The 18061-nt window shown below is 47.9% G+C and overlaps 1 protein-coding gene across 2 annotated transcripts in view; it reads left to right on the plus strand.

Annotated features, from left to right (window-relative positions):
- Window positions 1–7311: 7311 nt before the first annotated feature.
- LOC132024906 (contactin-associated protein-like 3) overlaps window positions 7312–18061 on the plus strand; it is a 157498-nt gene continuing 146748 nt past the window's right edge. For both annotated transcript variants that reach the window (XM_059412117.1, XM_059412116.1), the window contains exon 1: window positions 7312–7402. In XM_059412117.1, the coding sequence (XP_059268100.1) occupies window positions 7318–7402 (85 nt within the window). In that variant the 5' untranslated portion in view covers window positions 7312–7317. The remainder of the gene's footprint in view (window positions 7403–18061) is intronic.

The raw sequence follows: 18061 nt of genomic DNA on the forward strand, positions 1-18061 counted from the left end.
CACCTTTGGCCGTGAGATTTGCTTTGGTCAGTGGAGTGCTCGCCAAGGTGCTGGAGGAAGGGCTTGGAGCAGACGTGCTTCTTCTCCTGTGTCTCCTCTTGAGTCCACAGCCGATTGTAAGAGGTGCTGGGCTTGGTGGCTGGGCTTGTTGAGGCATCCCAGTTGGGGCCATTCTAGATCAGCCAATGGCTGGCGTCCCCAACACCGGCGAGGTGAGACCAGAGCACCTGCTTGAACCGGCATGGTCTTGAGCTTGGGAGCTCAGTCTGGTGGTGTCTCCTGCTCAGGTCTGAGGCTGTTCGACAGCATTACTAGGACAGTAATGAACTGATGAGCGGCTTATGGATGTGACCTCTCATTTGTCAGTCACATTTCTGTCTGCAATAGCCGTGGTCAAGTAGATGTTAATGGGTTCATTGTATTTTTAGAGTTCCTGTGTTCTTCCTTAAAAATGGTTTTGAGATACCTACCATCCAATTCACCTCTTTAAAGTGTCCAGTGGTTTTTAATATACTCAATGAGTTGTATATGCAGAGCCACAATCCGTTTTAGAGTATTTTTATTACTCCCCAAAGAAACTTTTCTCCCCTTAACTGTTATCTTCTTGTTCTACTCCCTCTGCCCCCACCCATCCCTAAGCAAGAGCTAGTCTAGTTTCTGTCTCTATAGATTGTCTTTTCTGAGAAATTCTTATCAATGGGCTTACATACACGTGGTCCTTGGGGCCGACCTTCACTTAGCATGTTTTCAAGGTTCCTCCAAACACTTCAGTAGTATTTCTTCCCCACTCAACATTTTAATGACTGAAATTCATCCAAATCAAGGTCTGTAAGTCTACTAAAGTTACAACTTTTGTATCGACAAAGCTATATTTTCTTTCTTATTTTTTTTCTGGGATACAATACTCATAACATAAAGTTCACCACTGTAATCCTTTTTAGGCATGTAATTTGAGGGTATTTCATTCATGATGTTGTGCAACCCTCACCACCATACCTTCCAGAACTTTCTCGTCTTCCCCAGCTGAAGCTCTGTACGCATGAAACACTGTTTCCCCGTGCTCCCTCCCCACAGCCTCTGTGATCACTAATCTACTTTCTGTCTCTTCACTTGTCTTGGAGAGTGCCCTTAGAGGAGTGGGATCATATCCTGTTTGGTCTTTTGGGACCGGCTTATTTCACTCAGCACAATGCCTTGAGGGTTCTCGCATGTTGGTGCATACATCAGAAGTTCCTTCCCATTAAAGGCGAGATAGTATTTGATTGTCTGCATAGACCACATTTCATTTATCCACTCATGTGTTGACTGGCTTCTGGGTTGTCTTTGCCTTTTGTCTCTTGTTAGTAATGCTGCTACAAATATTTGTGCTCAAGTTCATGTGGGGGCACGTTTTCATGTCTCTTGAGTGTGTAGCTGGTAGTCGCACTATTATAGTCACTCCACATTTAACCACTGAAAGACCCCCCAGACTTTGTTCCAAAGCAGCTGTGCCAGGATACGTTCCCGCCAGGGGTGGGTGAAGACTCCTAGTTTACTTCTTCACCAATGTTTATTATTCCCTGTCCTCTACGACTACTGCTACTTCTACTATTATTATTATTATGGTGAGTTTCAGTATTCTTCAACAGTTTGGAGCATGCTTTATTGTCAAAATAAGTTTCAAATACAAATTTATCAAAAATGGTAACATTTCATCACCAGTGATTAAAACAACATAAATTGCATTTATGAGCATCATTGCCTTAAAGCACGGTAAACCTTTTAGCCAAAAAAAAAAAAAAAAAAAAAAAAAAAAGGATGATAGAATCAATACAATTTCTTATCCAAGTATCAACCTAAAAGAGAAAAAAAAATGCAGCAATGTTCATGCTTCTTGACTTTCTGAAGAGCAAACTTTATGATTCTTGATGGCAGGATACAAAACCTTGTATAGAGGCGCTATCAGGGCCTTCTGGTAGACGTCCACTGAGACCAGAGCCGATTTCATTCTCAACCAAATTTAGAAAGTGTGTTTTATGCCTGGAATTGGATGCTCAAGACGTCATTATTCCTCGTCTTACCCTATAATAAAACCAAGACTTCACACTGCCCACATTTTTTTTTCTCTTCTTTCTTCAGACTTTTTTACATTAAAAAATATTTTATTTATTTATTTGGAAGGGAGAGAGAGACGATGAAAGACCACGAGGGGGGAAGGACAGAGGGAGAAGCAGACATCCTGCTGAGCTGGATCCTGGGACTCAATCCTGACCTGAGCTGAAGGCAGTCGCTCAGTGGACTGAGCCACTCTAGCGCCCTTTTATTTTTTTTTTATTATTATTTTTTACATTTTCTTAACTTGTTTGTGGTTACCATGATTTAGAGATTAAGTATGTGCTTCTAAAAAAGAGTTTCTTAGCATTTTACCATTAAGCCTAATAATTTCAACAGCTAAACTCATAAAAAATTTTAACTCCCTTTTGGGTTCTACTCAAACTCTCCTCAAACCGCAGTATATTAACTGGCATTTGTTTTTGCCCTAAAAGCTCATTTAGTGAACGAGTCTCTCAACCCAAATGAATTTATTTTTTAATTTATTTTAGCTTTCTATATTGAAAGAGGTACAATTTAAAGTTTGAATGTATAAAATTGTATTTCAAAATTGTGCCCTTCCAGTAGGAGGACTCTAAAAATTCTTATGTCAAGCTCAGGTGTTGATTTTAATCTTAAGTGGGGAAAAAAAGAAAAAAAAAACCTTTAAGATATATTCCATGCTTCCTCCTTCCTCCTGGCTCCAAAATAGTAAAGGAAAAAAGTCAGAGGTACCTTTCATGCCTTCATAGAATTGGAAATTCGGTTGCAAAAGCACAAATAGATCGCTGTAATTTTTTTGTAAAAAGAAGAGAACCGTTTGTGGAAACTCATGTCATTGACTCCGTGAATGTATCTGCCGGTGGGTTGTGATTGGAGGAAATCCTAGCATCTGCCTTCTTTCTCCAAGGATGTGCCTTGGCCTTTGACACCCATCGGCACGTGAAGGGTTGGTGTTGGGGAAGGTAGTGCTTGAACTGGGGGAGTGCTGGCCACCTGAGTCTGGACGCCATCTTAATTTTAAGCTTCTTTGATTCCATCCAAGCCAGAATGCCAGGGAAACTGTGTGTGATGATCTGGGAGTAATCATGTGGATGTTTCCTCCCACACTCTGGGGAATACCATGCAGTATTGTTTTTATACTCTAGTTCTTGGTGGGGCTTATTGTAGGTTGTCTTAGACACCAGTGGTCGTCACAAAAGGTCCTACTGGGTTGAAGCAGACTGAATTTGTAAGAAGTATGAGGTTGACTATTCTTGTAGCTGAGATTTATGTAATCAGATGCACAACCTTTTGGCTGTTAAAAACCCGGCTTTCCAAGGACTAATTACAGGGAACACAGCTCATCAGAGAGAACCTGGAAAGATGCTGTGCAGTGTGCCCTATATCACACGTGGGACATTTATTCTCCCTGGAGTCTGTCTCTGGATAATTGTTCTTCAGGATTTGTTGCTCAGGGGCTTATGGGAAAAATTACTCCTAATAGAAATACTATTATATTTTATTCACAGTATTCTAACTTTCAGAGGATTTAATGACAGATCTGTTCCCACCATGAGGGTAAAGTTAAATGTATTTCTAGACTTAAATAAAACATGCAGAAATAAGAATTTATAGGGAAGAAATTGCTGAATGAAGAGGGGAATTAATGGCATCATGTTTCCGTCTGTGGACAGCCTTCAGAAGAATCTTCACTGTGGTAGACAAGTTGGTTGTTTCCCCGCTGAGGGACAGAGGGGACCCAGGTGTGCAGCGAGGAGAGAGGACACTGGCCAGGAAATGCTAGGGGCTCGGTCTCCCTTGGAATATTTCCATAGACAGCCCGTGTGCAGTGACATACATGAGTGTCTACACCCCTCCGAACGCGAGCAGTCATTTCTTGTCTTCTGTTGTGACTCATGCTGAGATTAAGTTCTCTTTTATGTTTGGTACAAACTCTGACGGCAGCGTGCATGCACTGTCTGGGGGTCTGAATCATCAGCTCTAGCAATGTGCCAGATTCCATCTCCACATTTTTTTTTCATCGTTCCTGCTTAAAATAGCAAAGAGCTACAGAGAAGGGTCAGGGAATGGAGTGCGTTAGCTCCCGGTTGTTGGCGGTCCCCCGGCTGGCATGCCCTCTCCTCCCAGCCCAGAACTCCCAGCAACACACCCGCCCGATCCAGTGCCCTCTGGACAGGCACAGGATGTTAAGCTTCAGCACATGTTTTCTCCTTTAGTGTTTGGAGCCGTCCTCCGTGGAGATGACCTCATCAAACAGACCAGGAGGCTGAGGCTCCCAGGTGTTGAGCAGCTGGCAGGGGCCCAAGGCTGTTGCTGGCTCCCAAGGCATCTCTGCAGCTGGTCTGAGCTGCAGGGGGCTTCAAACCTGCCATTCCCTAATGGCTCTAGGTTGGGCTGTGGTTCCCATGACACAAACCAAACAACCGAAAAAGCAAGCCACTCAGTCTCCTCCTGGAGGACACAGCTGGAGAGGGATGAATGGATGCCCTGCACTGGTCACCTGCTCACAGGGCTCTGCTCTGGGCACTGCTCACCCTGGCTGCCCTTGTCCTGGGAGGTCATGCCATGGCCCGGCATTCTTTTGTTTTTTTTTTTAAGATTTTATTTATTTATTTGACAGAGAGTGATAGAGCACAAGCAGAGGGAGTGGCATAGGGAGAGGGAGAAGCAGGCTTTCTGCTGAGCAGGGACCCCCCCCCCCCCCCCCTCTTGGGACCTGATCCTAGGACTCTGGGATCACGACCTGAGACCAACGCAGACACTTAACCAACTGAGCTACCCAGGTGCCCTGGTCCAGCATCCTTTAAAAAAACCACAAGCCCCAAATGGAGTCATTTATGCTAGACCAAGCCACCAAACCAGGGTGTAATACCTTACCTAATCAAAGTTTCAACCTCCCCCCAAAATATAGTCTTAACTGATCGATCTGGGCTTCTCTGGTCAGCATCAACAATGTATAAAGGTAATCTGTCACATGGGTCCTCTCCAACCCACAAAGCAAAATGAAGTAATCCACCTAATAAGATGCCCTTTTCCTAAAGGAAGATGATCCTGCCCCAAATAATCCTTTTTTTCTCTTTTTTTGTTTATGACTCCCTCATCCTTAAAAACCTTTCCTGTTCTAGATCCCTTTGGAATCACCCTTTTGTTTGCTAGATGGGATGTTGCTGGATTCCTGAATCAATTAATAAAGTCAAATAGACTTTCAAATTTACTCAGTTGATTTTTGTTAACAGTTCAATGCTGTGCTCTGCAGGGGGAAGGCCACCCAGGGGTCACACTCCCTCCTGCTGCTGGGTCTCATCTGACCCAGCATAATCCCCGCTCAAGTGATTTGCCATCACTGTCTTTCTGGTTTCATTGGTATCAATTACTGAGGTGCTGACCAAGGCATTCTAAATGGGTTTCCTGTGAATCACTGAGTACTGTTTTTTTTTTTTAAATTTAATTTAAATTTTTTCAGTGTTCCAAATGAGTATAGTTTTCACAGGGTGACAGCTTCTCCGTTATGGAGACACTGTCTCTGTGAGAAGGTGTTCTTAGAGTTCAGTGAACCTGGCTTCCAATCCTGGCTTGCTGTGTGATTCTGGGCACACCCCTAACCCTCTCTGAGGTCCAGCCTATCTGTCAACAGGGCTTAGTATTTACTTCAGAGGAACGTTGTGACCATTTATTTAGGCTAAGAATACACACTTACCATGTTTGGGTTATAGGTCGTTTAAAAAATGTATTTGACCCTTGATGTAAATCGTTAATTTATATTTGCTTTACAAAATTAGAAATAAAATGTCCCAGTCCCGGGACTCCTGGCAGGCCCGGGAGAAGTGTCTGATGAACGAAGGAAGGTCATTGCAATGCCTGTGACTTTTTTGCAAGTTTCCAAACACACCTTCTGAACAGGTTTTGTTGTCACTGCCTTTTGCTGGGGTCGGGGGAGGGGAGAGGGTTCCTGATTCCCAGCGGCCAAGCGAGGGTGGAGGAAGCCATAAAGTCGAGATCAGAATCTCTGTATTTGGTCTAATTCTCAGTCCTTCCAGCTGTTAGTACTATGACTTTGGCAAAGCTATTTACATTTTCCATTCCTGGTTTTGTCCTCCCGACCTCCCAGGCAAAATAACGATTAAAACACCTTCTCTGCTTGCTGTGCTCTCAGGCAAGGGGGGTCTGCTAAAGGTTAAAGTTCCTTTCGTATTCCAGCCACTTCGCGCGGCACAAGGCTGCCTGGAGCCGGTTTCCCCATCTCAGCACGTTTGTCACCAGTAGGATCAGTTTTAGGACCGTATTGATCTGTGACGTCGTGCTCTTAACTGCGGGATTTACACCTGCTACGAGCCCTTTCGGGGGAGGAGACAGGCCGCTAAACTGCCAGGGGAGTTCCAGGTCACACGTCTTAAAATGCTTCTCCGTCCGTGGGCTTCTGGTTTTTATCTTTATGCTGTGAAGCCCCCGCCCCCTTTGATATGCTTTTCCTTTAATACGCCATCATTAAAAAGAATATGCTCTTTGGGGAACTGCTATGAGAGAATCGGAGTGGAAAGCAGCGCACGCAGAGTAGACACGAGTTGTTTCAAAAGCGTTCATTCTTCAGTCAAATCTGTTCAGTGCACCTGCTCGGTGGAAGGTCAGCTCGGCATTTGGAACAACATTCCTCCTGCCAAGGAGCAGTCTGTGGTTTAATCTGTCGGTCGGTCTTAGCCCTCAAATCTGCAAGCAGGGCTGTCCATAGTAAAATGCTGACCCGTAGCTCAAGTGGGGGAGCGTTTAAAATTAAAAAAAAAAAAAATTTATATACACACACAGACACACACAGACAATTTCCCCTGCCTTACTGAGCTACAGGTGGACACAGATCCCCGCCACAGTTCACAATGCCCATCTCGGTCTGGCCTGCGGGACCCCGAGGGGTTTCTGCGAGAATCATCACAGGAGCTCAGAGGGCAGGACGGCCTCTTTACAACAGTTTCCATCACGTCGGTCCTCCAGCCCCATTAGCTGTTTCCCCGCCTCGCGTTTCCCACCCCGGACCCCCACACGCGCGCACACGCACATCCGCCCGCCGCCAGGGGCGCCCGGGGCCGTGCGGGGCCGCAGCTCGGGCGCGGAGCGGGCGGCGGTGGGTGTGGCCGCAGGTGGGGCGCGGGGCGCGGGGCCGCAGAGCGCGGAGCGGGCGGCGCCACCCCGGCCGGGAGCTCGCGGGCGGACCCACCGGAGCCGCCGGACGCCGCGGGCGCGGGGCGCGGGGCGATGGAGCCGGGCGCGGCCGCCTTCCTCGGGATGCTCGTGGTCTGGGCGGCGCGGCCCGGGAGCCCGGCGGCGGCGGGGGAAGCTCGTGAGTAGCCCGTCCCCGGGGACTTGCCGGCTTGGGGTTCGTGCTCGCCTGCGCGCGCGGGTTTGCAGAGGCGCCGCTGCGCGGTGCGGGGAAGGGGCGTCCGGAGGCAGCGCGGGGTCCAGCGCCCGCAGCGGGGCGCGCCGGGCTCTTCGCGCCCGCCTAGTGGCAGGCGCAGCTCACCGGGTGTTTGCGGTGGCCTCGCCGGGAGCGGAGTCTTTCGGGAACAGCCCAAGTTCTGGCGGAGCCCGGGGTCCGCTCGAGAACAGGCGGGGGCTGGCGCCCGAGGGGGGACCAGGCCGGCGGGGCCGTGTTCCCCGGACGCCGGAGGTGCGGGCTGCGGGAGCCGGTCCGCGCCGCGGGGCCTGCATTAGCGCGTCTGCAGTGCGCGCCCTGCGGAGTCCGCGCCCGGGAGCCCGCAGCCCGCCCCGGACCGGCCCCGCAGCTCGGGGAGGCCGGACCCCTCGCGCCCCCGGGAGCGCAGCCTGCCCTCCGCGCTCGCGTCAGGTCCGGCTCCGCGCGGCGCGGGGTGCAGGGCTGGTCCAGGCCAGAGCCTGCGGCGCCGGGCGAGCTCGGGCTGACCCGTCCAAAGACGCCGCTGCACGTCCAGAGGCTCGGCCCTCCGGGGATTTCACTCGGAACGTCAGGAAAAGTTGGAAGACTGTTGCTCAGACTGAAATCGCCCTCCGAGGCTTTTCTTCCGTTAAGGGGTTTTAAAAAAGCCCCTCTTGTCTTCTCTCCTGGCCCCTATTCCGTTCAAGAAAAATAAAATAAAATCAGGTGTAGGGCTCAGGTCAAGCTGGTGTGCGTTTCCAGATAGGGCTAGCAGGCTCCTTCAGAAACTGACCTTGCTTTGGGGGTGTCCGGATTCAGCCCTTGCAGGGCGCCCGACTCTGCCCTCACCGGGAAGTTGGCTAAAGTGAAAAAAGCTTTGCACCTGAAGTCACTGTCCCCCTCCTCCATCCGTGGATGCCGGAGGCCGTGATGATTTTGTGGCACCATCAGCTAGTACTGGCTCATTCAAGGCCGTCTCGGGCAGGAGTCACTCCTCCAAACGAGCCGTAGGCTCCTTTCAGCAGATACTGCCCTGTGTGTCAGACACAATTTTAATTTAGCTTGTACGACAACTGCTCTGAATTAATTAAAATGGGGGCATTTCGGTAAAATCAGATCCTCAGATCCTGCAATAGAGCTCTTGTCATTTGGCTAAGAAATTAAAAACGACCACTGCTAATGATTCGTTGATATTAGTAAATTGTAGGATGATTCACGTCCTACTCGGAGGTACCATTAAAAAGTCATGGGAGGTCACTCCTACTTAAAGGAAAAGGGGCTTCAAAAACCCTTCCTGTGCGGCAGAGCAGAGCCGCCCTTCTCATCCCCGTCGTGCTGATTACAGCGTATCGCACGATGGGATGTTGTGGTATTTATTTTCACTTCGTGCTTTACTCCCTGAAACCCTCGGAGGCATCAGGCTCTTGACACTGAACATCCTTCTTCGGAATCCTGTGCTCTGGGATGTTCTGTGTCTGAATATCTGTGCAGACACTGGGGTCAGAGACGGGTTGGGTGTCCAGGCTCAGCCCCTCTGGGTCTCGGGCTGACTCTCCGGGTGCTGATGCCAGTCTGTGCTTTTCAGCCTGTGTGTTTAGGTGTATTTAGTACTCTTATGAAAAGTTCAGTAAATTCAAGAGTGCATGTACATCTGCCATGGAAGGATGTCTTAGACACTAAAGTCCATGATCAGATCACCATAGAGATGACCCCTTCAAGCATCGAGTGTATGTTTAAATGACTTTGCAGATTTAAAGATTTGTAGAGATCACACAGATGGCCTTTGATAATTTCCCAGTAATTTCCTCTGGCCACAACATCTGTAGCAGTAGAAGTAAATGGTCAATGAATCTCATGTCTAGATTCTCTAGTTTGACCAAATCGTTGTTTCTCTAACTCCTGCGTATGTGTTGTAATGTGTGTACAAGCAAAATACATCAGCACATATTTGCAACCCATTATTACTAAGTCAAGGTAGAGGGGGTCTTTTTTGTTCTGCTCCAACATTTGAGAAATTCTCGAGGAGCTTGCCGGCAGCGTGGGATCTAAGGCACAAGCAAGAAATCATGAACACGAATATCGCTGAATCTTCTGTTGGCTAGTCTCCTTGCCTCCCCGACCCCGTTTTAGTGTTTCCAAAACTCAAATAATCCTTTCAGAACGAACTTCCAAATGAACAAACATGAGATATTCTTGAGCACTAACCAGAAATCAATGAGAGTTGTAGATGAGTAAAAAAAGGCAAAGGTCTTCACCCACATGGACCAAAGACAGAATTACTCTCTTTAGAGCAAGTTGTCAGTAGTAAAGCCGCCAGCCAGGGGTCAGCCTCGGCAAGGTGCCAGCCCAACAGATCCTCTCAAGGAACAGGATTTGTTTGAAAGATTTGACATCTCAGAGATTACACACGTGTGGTACGAACATTTCTAATCAGTGGGAAATTTTATAACAGGAAGATGATACACGGGAGGAAAAATATTTCTAAACAGCCATGACCGTGGGCTTGTTGTGTTGCTCTGTGTTCTCTGTCTTTTTGAAGAAAAAACAAGCCGCATTCTGCAAAACAGGGCTTAGGACCTGATTTTTTAAAAATGTGAACATCTCCCTGGTCTGCCTTCTAGAACTCTCTGTCCTGAGTCAAGATGAGTGTTCTAATACAGATCCGTCCTCTTAAATAACTCAAGAGGGAAGTTAGGATATAGATTCCAAGTTAGAGCCCTGCTTTCTGGAAGTTGCTATGTAGGCTGATGTTGGCTCCTTTACTTCCTACCAAGAGCCACAAATGGAAGAAGGTGATAGCTCTTTGCTTTAGAATTATGCTGGTGAGCCCACGATTCCTTTATGAATTCCAAGACCCTTTGGAAGGGAGAAGAGATATAATCTGAGTATGAAAACGTCAACATTTTGGTTGTTGTCAACCAGTTTCCCGGATTGTGCATTGCTCTGAAGGTCATGTGTACCCCCTCCCCACTTGGGAACAACACAATTGGAAGGCAATTCACAACTGAGTTATTTTCCCCATGTAAGTAAAGTATAAGCTAGGGCTGGCAGCTGCTGCTCCTTTCCATCTCCACCAGAAAAGGACCCAAGCGTATGTGAGAAATTTCAGTCATTGATGGTGATGATTTGACACAAGTGATGACAATTTTACAGATCCAGGATTCCGTTTAGTGAGTATGGCTGACTTGTTTTCACTTTGTTAAAGCTCAGTGCTTGTAATTTTCTCTAGAAGCTTCCTCTGAATCCTTCCTTTCCAAAGTGCCCTTCTTGTTGCAAGAAAGAAAGATCTATTTCTGGTCCACTACAGGTGGGGTCCACACTTCTGTTCTAGGAGTGATCATCTGAATTTGTTTTCATACACTGACACATGTCCTCTTCCCCAGTAAATCCCTACATACATAGAAGAGATGTCTGACCATGACTGGGGGTGTGGACCAAGCCCATTTTAACAGCAGCCACGGGAAACCAAACCATGGGATCCACGGGCCCGTAGTGCTGCCACCTCAGCTGGAAGATTTGCACCAGAGTCGAACCCTTCCTTCGTCGAGCCTAAGCTTCTTTATGTGTGGAAGCAGTACTGTGTCTTCTCTGACGCAGGTGCAGGAATATAATCCTGTAACAGAAATTATCACACAGCATCATCTCTTTCAAATATAAATAACATGTCCAGCTTGGTATAATAGTGAGGCCCTTGTAGTCTTCGAATCACCCTAACCTGGTGACACGATGAGCCTTAGTAATCTAGAATAAAAAATACGCCTGCGTAACCTGGTAACTGGACATAATTCTGTAAGTACTAAGAGGTATAAAATGACAAGTATGTATTTATTTTTTAAAGAGAGTGAGCAGGCACACATGTGGGAGGGGCAGAGAGAGAAGCAAGGAATCCTGCGTAGACCCCCCACTCAACACAGAGCCAAAATCAACACGACCTGAGCCAAAATCAAGAGTTGGTTGTGGGACTGGCTGCGCCACCTGGGTGCCCCATGAGTGTTCATTTAAGTAAACATATTTGTCATGTATCTCTTCTCGAGGGTTTTGTTTTTCAAGAGCCTTGTTCTTTGAGTCAATATGGATTCTTGTAATTATTTGCTAAGTGTTGTGGACATTCTTTGTTATCGTCTGAGCGTACTCGATCTCCAGGCAGGCTGTGAGGGAAAGAGGCTCCATATGGTCTGTCAAGGCATTTCGTCTTGACCAGTGTGGGCTAAACGCCTTCCAGGGTTTTCACTGGTTCTGGACTCTCTCTGCCTCAGTAGCCTGCTCCATGTTTGTCTGGAGGGAGCCCAGTCTTCCGCGTGCATCAGTTGGGGCAGGAGGGGAGCCTATCAGAGGGGGTGCCCCTGGCGCGGTGAATGGGGGTCCGCTCCTGCAGCAGTGAAGCCTGTTGGGCAAAAGGAGCAGGGATGGATGGGTGCGTGCTGTAGCGCAGCGGAGTTCAGACAGTCTGGAAAGAGCCTGCAACAAACCAGTAAACAGACCCGTATTTATAGCGTTTGAATGCACTTCCCAGAAATGCCGAGGTGGTGAGGATGCTTTTGGGAACACGGAGAAAACAAACTGAAACTCACGCAGTCCATGGTGATCTTCAACACAGAGTGGTGGGCAAGAGCAGAGCCAGCTCTTCCAATCCTGGGAGACCTGCACAGAACAGACTGAATGACCCGAAGATACGTCATCAGGGACCCTCCCAGGCCTGGAAGGAGGTTTTGGGGAAAGGACTGGAGGTCATGAAAATCTGCTTTTTAGAGTTGATTTGGGAAAACCCCCCCAAATCATTCAAAAGTACTTCATAAAGGACCTATTCACTAACAGAAACCTCAATGAACTGAGCAAATTTCAAGTTGAATTTTCCTCCTTTAATAAAGATTAGTCTTGGACTATAAAAGTATAAAATAGCTCCAACAATCTGGAAGTAACATAGCCAAGGGCCTCTCCCCACTAACTTCCTAGAGCCTTGAAAGGCTTGGCTTCAACATACAAAATGCTTCAGAGTGACTTTTGCAGGATCCCACTCCCCCGGCCAACTGTGGCCACTGTCGTGCTGCTGCTTTCGGCACAGGCTGGTTTGGGTTGAGTAACTTTTAAAGACGGAATGATTTATGTCGGCCTATTTCTGAGAGGCATTTGACCATCCAAACAGACATACTTGCTATTCCTCGTTTGAATTCTATGGCGTAGGATGACATGCTTTAAAGATGTTTTTTTTATCACGTGTTGGGAAGAATTATACCCAACTTGTAAATACTGTGGAGAGAGGATGACAGCATGACCTGCGGACTGTCCCTCGGAGCATTGCTCAGTACGCCCACACGATTGTCTGATCTTTTTGCATAAGGTAGCATGGCTGACTTGGTCATTTCCTGTTTGATCAGAGCTTAGACGGTACATGTTACACTGATTTATTTTCAGATACAAGTGGTAACTATGAAGGTTTATTGCCCTGTCGCACTGCTGTAGGACAAGAAATGGTGTCATGTATCTCATCTGGGTGGGGTCTTTTACTACTGTTGAGTACTGTGGGTTAGACAGTCGTGGGGGGTGTTAGGTTACTCCTGCAGAGAAACGTGGAGAAGTCTGCTTCCTGAACTGGAGAATAAATTGCTTTGGCATGTGTTATTTTCAGGGACTACGACAAGCTGTAAGTTTTTGGCTTCCTGAGTAGGGTTGAGATGTGGCTTTCGCAGAATCTATGGTTTGGGGTTCTGTCCCCGATTTAGTGGTTGTTGCCAGGGAGAAGGAATTTCCAGGCCATGCATTCACCGGGCCACTGGGGTGCCAGGACTGGTGGCCCTCATGTGGGGCTGGAGGCTCGGTGACCTCCTGAGGGCCTGAGACCCACCATCCCCCCTGCTCCATCACTGCTGTCTTGTTGTCCCCTGGCTTGGGTTGCTCAGATTCCCTGGGCGTTTTCTTGGGGCTTGTGAGCCCGCATGGAAGTTGCCAGCTCCGTTGACCAAGGGCATGACCTGCTCCCTGGGGACATTAAATCAGGCCCTGCCTGCAGGATTCACAGCTCCAGTTTGTTCTTATTTTAACGTCTGCGTATCCCAGGGCAACCCGAGAGCGCCATCGGGAAAGCCTGGTGGGGGCGGCATGTCCAGTGTGTGCGCTTCAGCTTGTGTGCGTCTCCGTGGGTATGCGTGTCAGTGTGTGTGTGTGTCTGCGCATGTGCATGTGTCGGTGTGTGCACGTGTCCGAGTCAGCGCATGTCTGTGTCAACATGTGTGCCTGTTGCGTGTGTGTTGGTGTGTGTGTTAGTGTGTGCACGTGTCGGCACGTGTGCATGTCAGTGCACGTGTGTGTCGGTGTGTGTATGTGTCGGCGCGTGTGTGTGTCGTGTGTGTGTCGGTGCATGTGAGTGTCAGTGCGCGTGCATGTCAGTGCATGCATGTGTCGACACATGTGCATGTCGGTGTGTGTGCGTGTCGGTGCGTGCGCAGGTGAGCACGGAGCACTTCTCAGCCATCGACTGCGAGCCTCATCCTCTTCCCGCGTCTGCGTGGGCAGTGAGGCCGAGTGACCGCCTGGGCTGACGTGTGGGCTTGGGCTGGCCCAGAGGTGTCCCTTCTTTCTGCTGCTGGGGTCAGGACTGAGTGCGAGGGGGCAGTGTGACTGCGCGCTGGGACACTTGTCAGGACTCAGTGTTTGCTGGACTTTGTGTGTAGACCAGTGAGAAATGCAACTGTCCAGACCACGGCCCTGGCAAGCATCTTTCAGTTCCAAGTGGCAGAAAACTCCATCACGTGGACTTACCCCAGGAGGGGAACTGTGGGTGCCCATCCCTTCATTTTGGGCAGGGCTAGGGCCAGCAGGTGAGGCCGTGCCCAGAGGCTTGGTCTGTCCTCCTCGTCCTGGGCAGGCCTGGTGCTCTGGTGGCACTCTGTCTGGCAGAACCATGGCCAAGGTCAGGCTGCCCTGCCACACCGCTGGGGATAACGCTCCCCCCTGGCTGGACTCTGGCCTTCATCACTTTAGAGCGGTGCGTGCTTACTTACTTGTCCCTTGTTCCGAGCTCCGGGAAAGCAGGGAGTTCTTGAGGGCACGGGGGTCATTTATGAGAGACAGTGGGTTGTTGAGTACGTAAACAGGCCAATGATTCACTTTCCCAAAGCTTCCAGCCAGATCCCCAGATCTGACTCTCTGTGTTATCTCTGCTGGGCTGTGCAGCCGATCCTACCAGGGGACTGTGACAGGGAGGGGGTGGCCTTCTGACCCACCTGGGGTGGAGCCAGGAAGGGACTGGGATTCGGTCCCTGACCAGGTGGTTTGCCTGCATCATCCTGACAAGGAAGCGAAATGCACCATCCATTTAGGTAATTAGTTTAACATCTATGATGAAAGCTTGGCTTTCAGGCTCTTATCTGCTTCATGTAGCAGATGGTTGCTTATGTGTATGCCTCCTTCATTAGATTTTAAAGTTCCTGAAAACAGAATCACATTTATTTGTCCCGGCGGCCCAGCTGATGGTGCTCACTAAGTATTTACCAAGAAAAGAAGAAATTAATATATTGAAAATATGCTATTTTGAAAGTATACAGAAGCCATGCAGCATCCTCATGGGTGTTCTATAATCATTCTGCAGGTAGCCCAGTAAAAAGTTAATTTTTACACGAGCTCATCATTTGCCCCTGGAAAGACCCCAGTAGCTGATTTTGAATGTTTCCTTTTCTTTTCGTTGAAATATGCATGACAAAATTTCTGGCCTGAGGCCAGGTGCATGGTGCATGTTCTAAAAGCTGCTGGGATCCTAAGGGGGCACTGAAAAGGCCAGGTGTCAGGGACACTACCCAAGACCAATGCGCGGGCACGAGGAGGCCTCTGGGCAGGGGCCCTTGGACGAGATGTCTGTTTCTAGGGCGATCCTACATCAAGCTGGATCCAGGCTCCATATTCGGGGTGTGAAATAGAGGTGCTTGGGAGCAGTGTGTCACTGTAGGTCCCCAGAAGCCTGGTTCACCCACCAGGTGCTTGAAGCCGTATTTCAGCCCAGTGGGAAAGGCTGACTGTACAACTCGGCAGAGGACAGGGAGGCTGACAGATGACTCCTGCACCTCAGTGTGGCTGTCCACTGCCATCTGGGAAGCCAGGAGGCTGTGTTCATTTGAGCCACAGCTGTCTCTGGCATGACAGCTGTGGACTTGTGGCTAGGAACCTGGCATGCCCAGAGCAAGCTCTTGTGGGGTCTCAGGCTTGACTCCCCTGGTCTGGGCTAGGGCATCTTCCCAGTTAACAAAACCTGTTACTATTATTGAAAATGTTTATGACTCACAGACTCGAGGGCTTGGTGGTGCCTAGAGAACATCTCTACTTTCAAATGAAGATTGCTTCTGACCCTGTTTTCAGAATGACATAGTGGCAGCATCATGTCCACGGTGCGGACTCCAACAGCGTCCTTTCAAGTAGCACAGAACTAAAACTTAACAAGGGTCCTCAAGGCACTGGCCACACTCTCAAGGAGGTGGGGGGGTAATTGAACTGTGGTTGGTACTCATGTACACCATAGTGACTGGCTAGTGACTGGCTAGCTCTCACCTTCATGCTGTGCTTACAGGGAGGGGGGTGGCCGTCTGTCACCAGACAACCCAGCTTCAATGCCACTGACTACTCCTGGGCTGTACCCTTCATCCCATGACTTCCTCATTCTGGAACAGGAAGTCTCTGCCTCCCCCTGCCCTGCTCCCGTTTTTGCCCATCCCCTCTGGCCACCACCAATTTGTTCTTTGTATTCATGGGTCTCTTTCTGCCTTTGTTCATTTTGTTTTTTAGATTCCACCTAGAGAATGAAGTAATATGGCATTTGTCTTTTCTGTCTGGCTTATTTCACTTAGCATAATATCTTCTCGGTTCATCCGTGCTGTTGCAAATGGCACATCTCATTCTTTTTCATGGTTGAGTGATATTCTGTTATATATATACACACACACACATCACACATGCGTATCACCCCTTCTTTATCCATTCATCTATTGATGGACAGGAAGGTTACTTCCATGTTTTGGCTTTTGTAAATAATGCTGGAACAAACTGGGGGGGGGGTACATGTATCTTTTTAAATTAGTGTTTTGATTTTCTTTAAGTAAATATCTAGTAATTGATATTGGATCATATGGTATTTCTATTTTTAATTAAAAAAAAAGGACTTATTTATTTATTTTAGGGAGAGAAAGAAAGAGAACCCAAATAGGGGGAAAGGCAGAGGGAGAGGATCTGCAAGCAGATTCCCTGGTGAGCATGGAGCTGGACGCGGGGCTCCGTCTCAGAACCCAGGAGATCAAAACCTGAGCTGAAACCACAAGTCAGATGTTTAACCACCTGAGCCACCCAGACATCTCTATTTTTAGGGTTTTTTTTTTTTTTTTTTTTGTGGAGGAACTTTGTACTGTTTGCATAGTGGATGCATCAATTTACATTCCCACCAACAGTGCATGAGGATTCCTTTTTCTCCACATCCTCACGAACACTTGCTGTTTCTTGTCTTCTTGAGTTTAACCATTCTGACAGGTGTGAGGTGATATTTCACTGTGGTTTTGATTTGTGTTTCCCTAATGCCGAGTGACCTTGAGCATCTTTTCATGTGTCTGTTGGCCATCTGAATGTCTTCTTTGGAAAAATGTTTATTCAAATCTTGTGCCCATTTTCAATCACATTATTTATCTATTTATTTGGTATTGGATTGTATAATCCAACTGACGCTAGTTTTTATCTGGCTATTTTTTTCAGAAGTCTTCTAGGATACATAGTATCTGGCCATCAATACAGATGGTTCGACCTTTATGATTGTTAAATGAGTGTTAGTCTCCAAGCCAGATGTATCTGTATGTATTTTGGGATGCAGTCTCAGTTAAAGTGGGTATGATGACACCGCTGTGGACCCCTAGAGAGGGAGCATTCTGCCTTGATTCTGAAAGATTAGGGTTAGCACTCTCTCTTCAATTTATTCCACCACATTAATTATTCCACCACTTGTTCAAGCCCTCCATATCTCTGGAACTGATGTGCGATAGTTTTCTCCATGGTTTCCTTGTCACCAGCTTACCTCCTCCTAATTCAGTTTATTCTACTGCCAGAGTAATCTTTCTAAAGATGACCTTACTTTCCCTGGTAAAACTTTCATGTATTTTCTCATATCGCACACACTCCTTGAAAGGTCCCTTCTCTTCACTCACTGCTTTCCTCTCCTCCTTTAACTGACCCTGAGCTACATACACCTCACTGCACTGGCATTCTCACCAGGGTTTGCACACATGCACACACACACACACACCCCTGTTTCCATTTCTGTCTCCTCATGTCCTGTCTCCCTGTTTTTTTTTTAAAATTAATTTATTTATTTTCAGAAAAACGGTATTCATTATTTTTTCACCACACCCAGTGCTCCATGCAATCCGTGCCCTCTCTAATACCCACCACCTGGTACCCCAACCTCCCACCCCCCGCCATTTCAAACCCCTCAGATTGTTTTTCAGAGTCCATAGTCTCTCATGATTCACCTCCTCTTCCAATTTATCCCAACTCCCTTCTCCTCTCTAACACCCCTTGTCCTCCATGCTATGTGTTGTGCTCCACAAATAAGTGAAAACATATGATAATTGACTCTCTGCTTGA

This window comes from Mustela nigripes, chromosome 9 (genome assembly GCF_022355385.1).
Source record: "Mustela nigripes isolate SB6536 chromosome 9, MUSNIG.SB6536, whole genome shotgun sequence".
Classification (NCBI taxonomy): Eukaryota; Metazoa; Chordata; class Mammalia; order Carnivora; family Mustelidae; genus Mustela; species Mustela nigripes.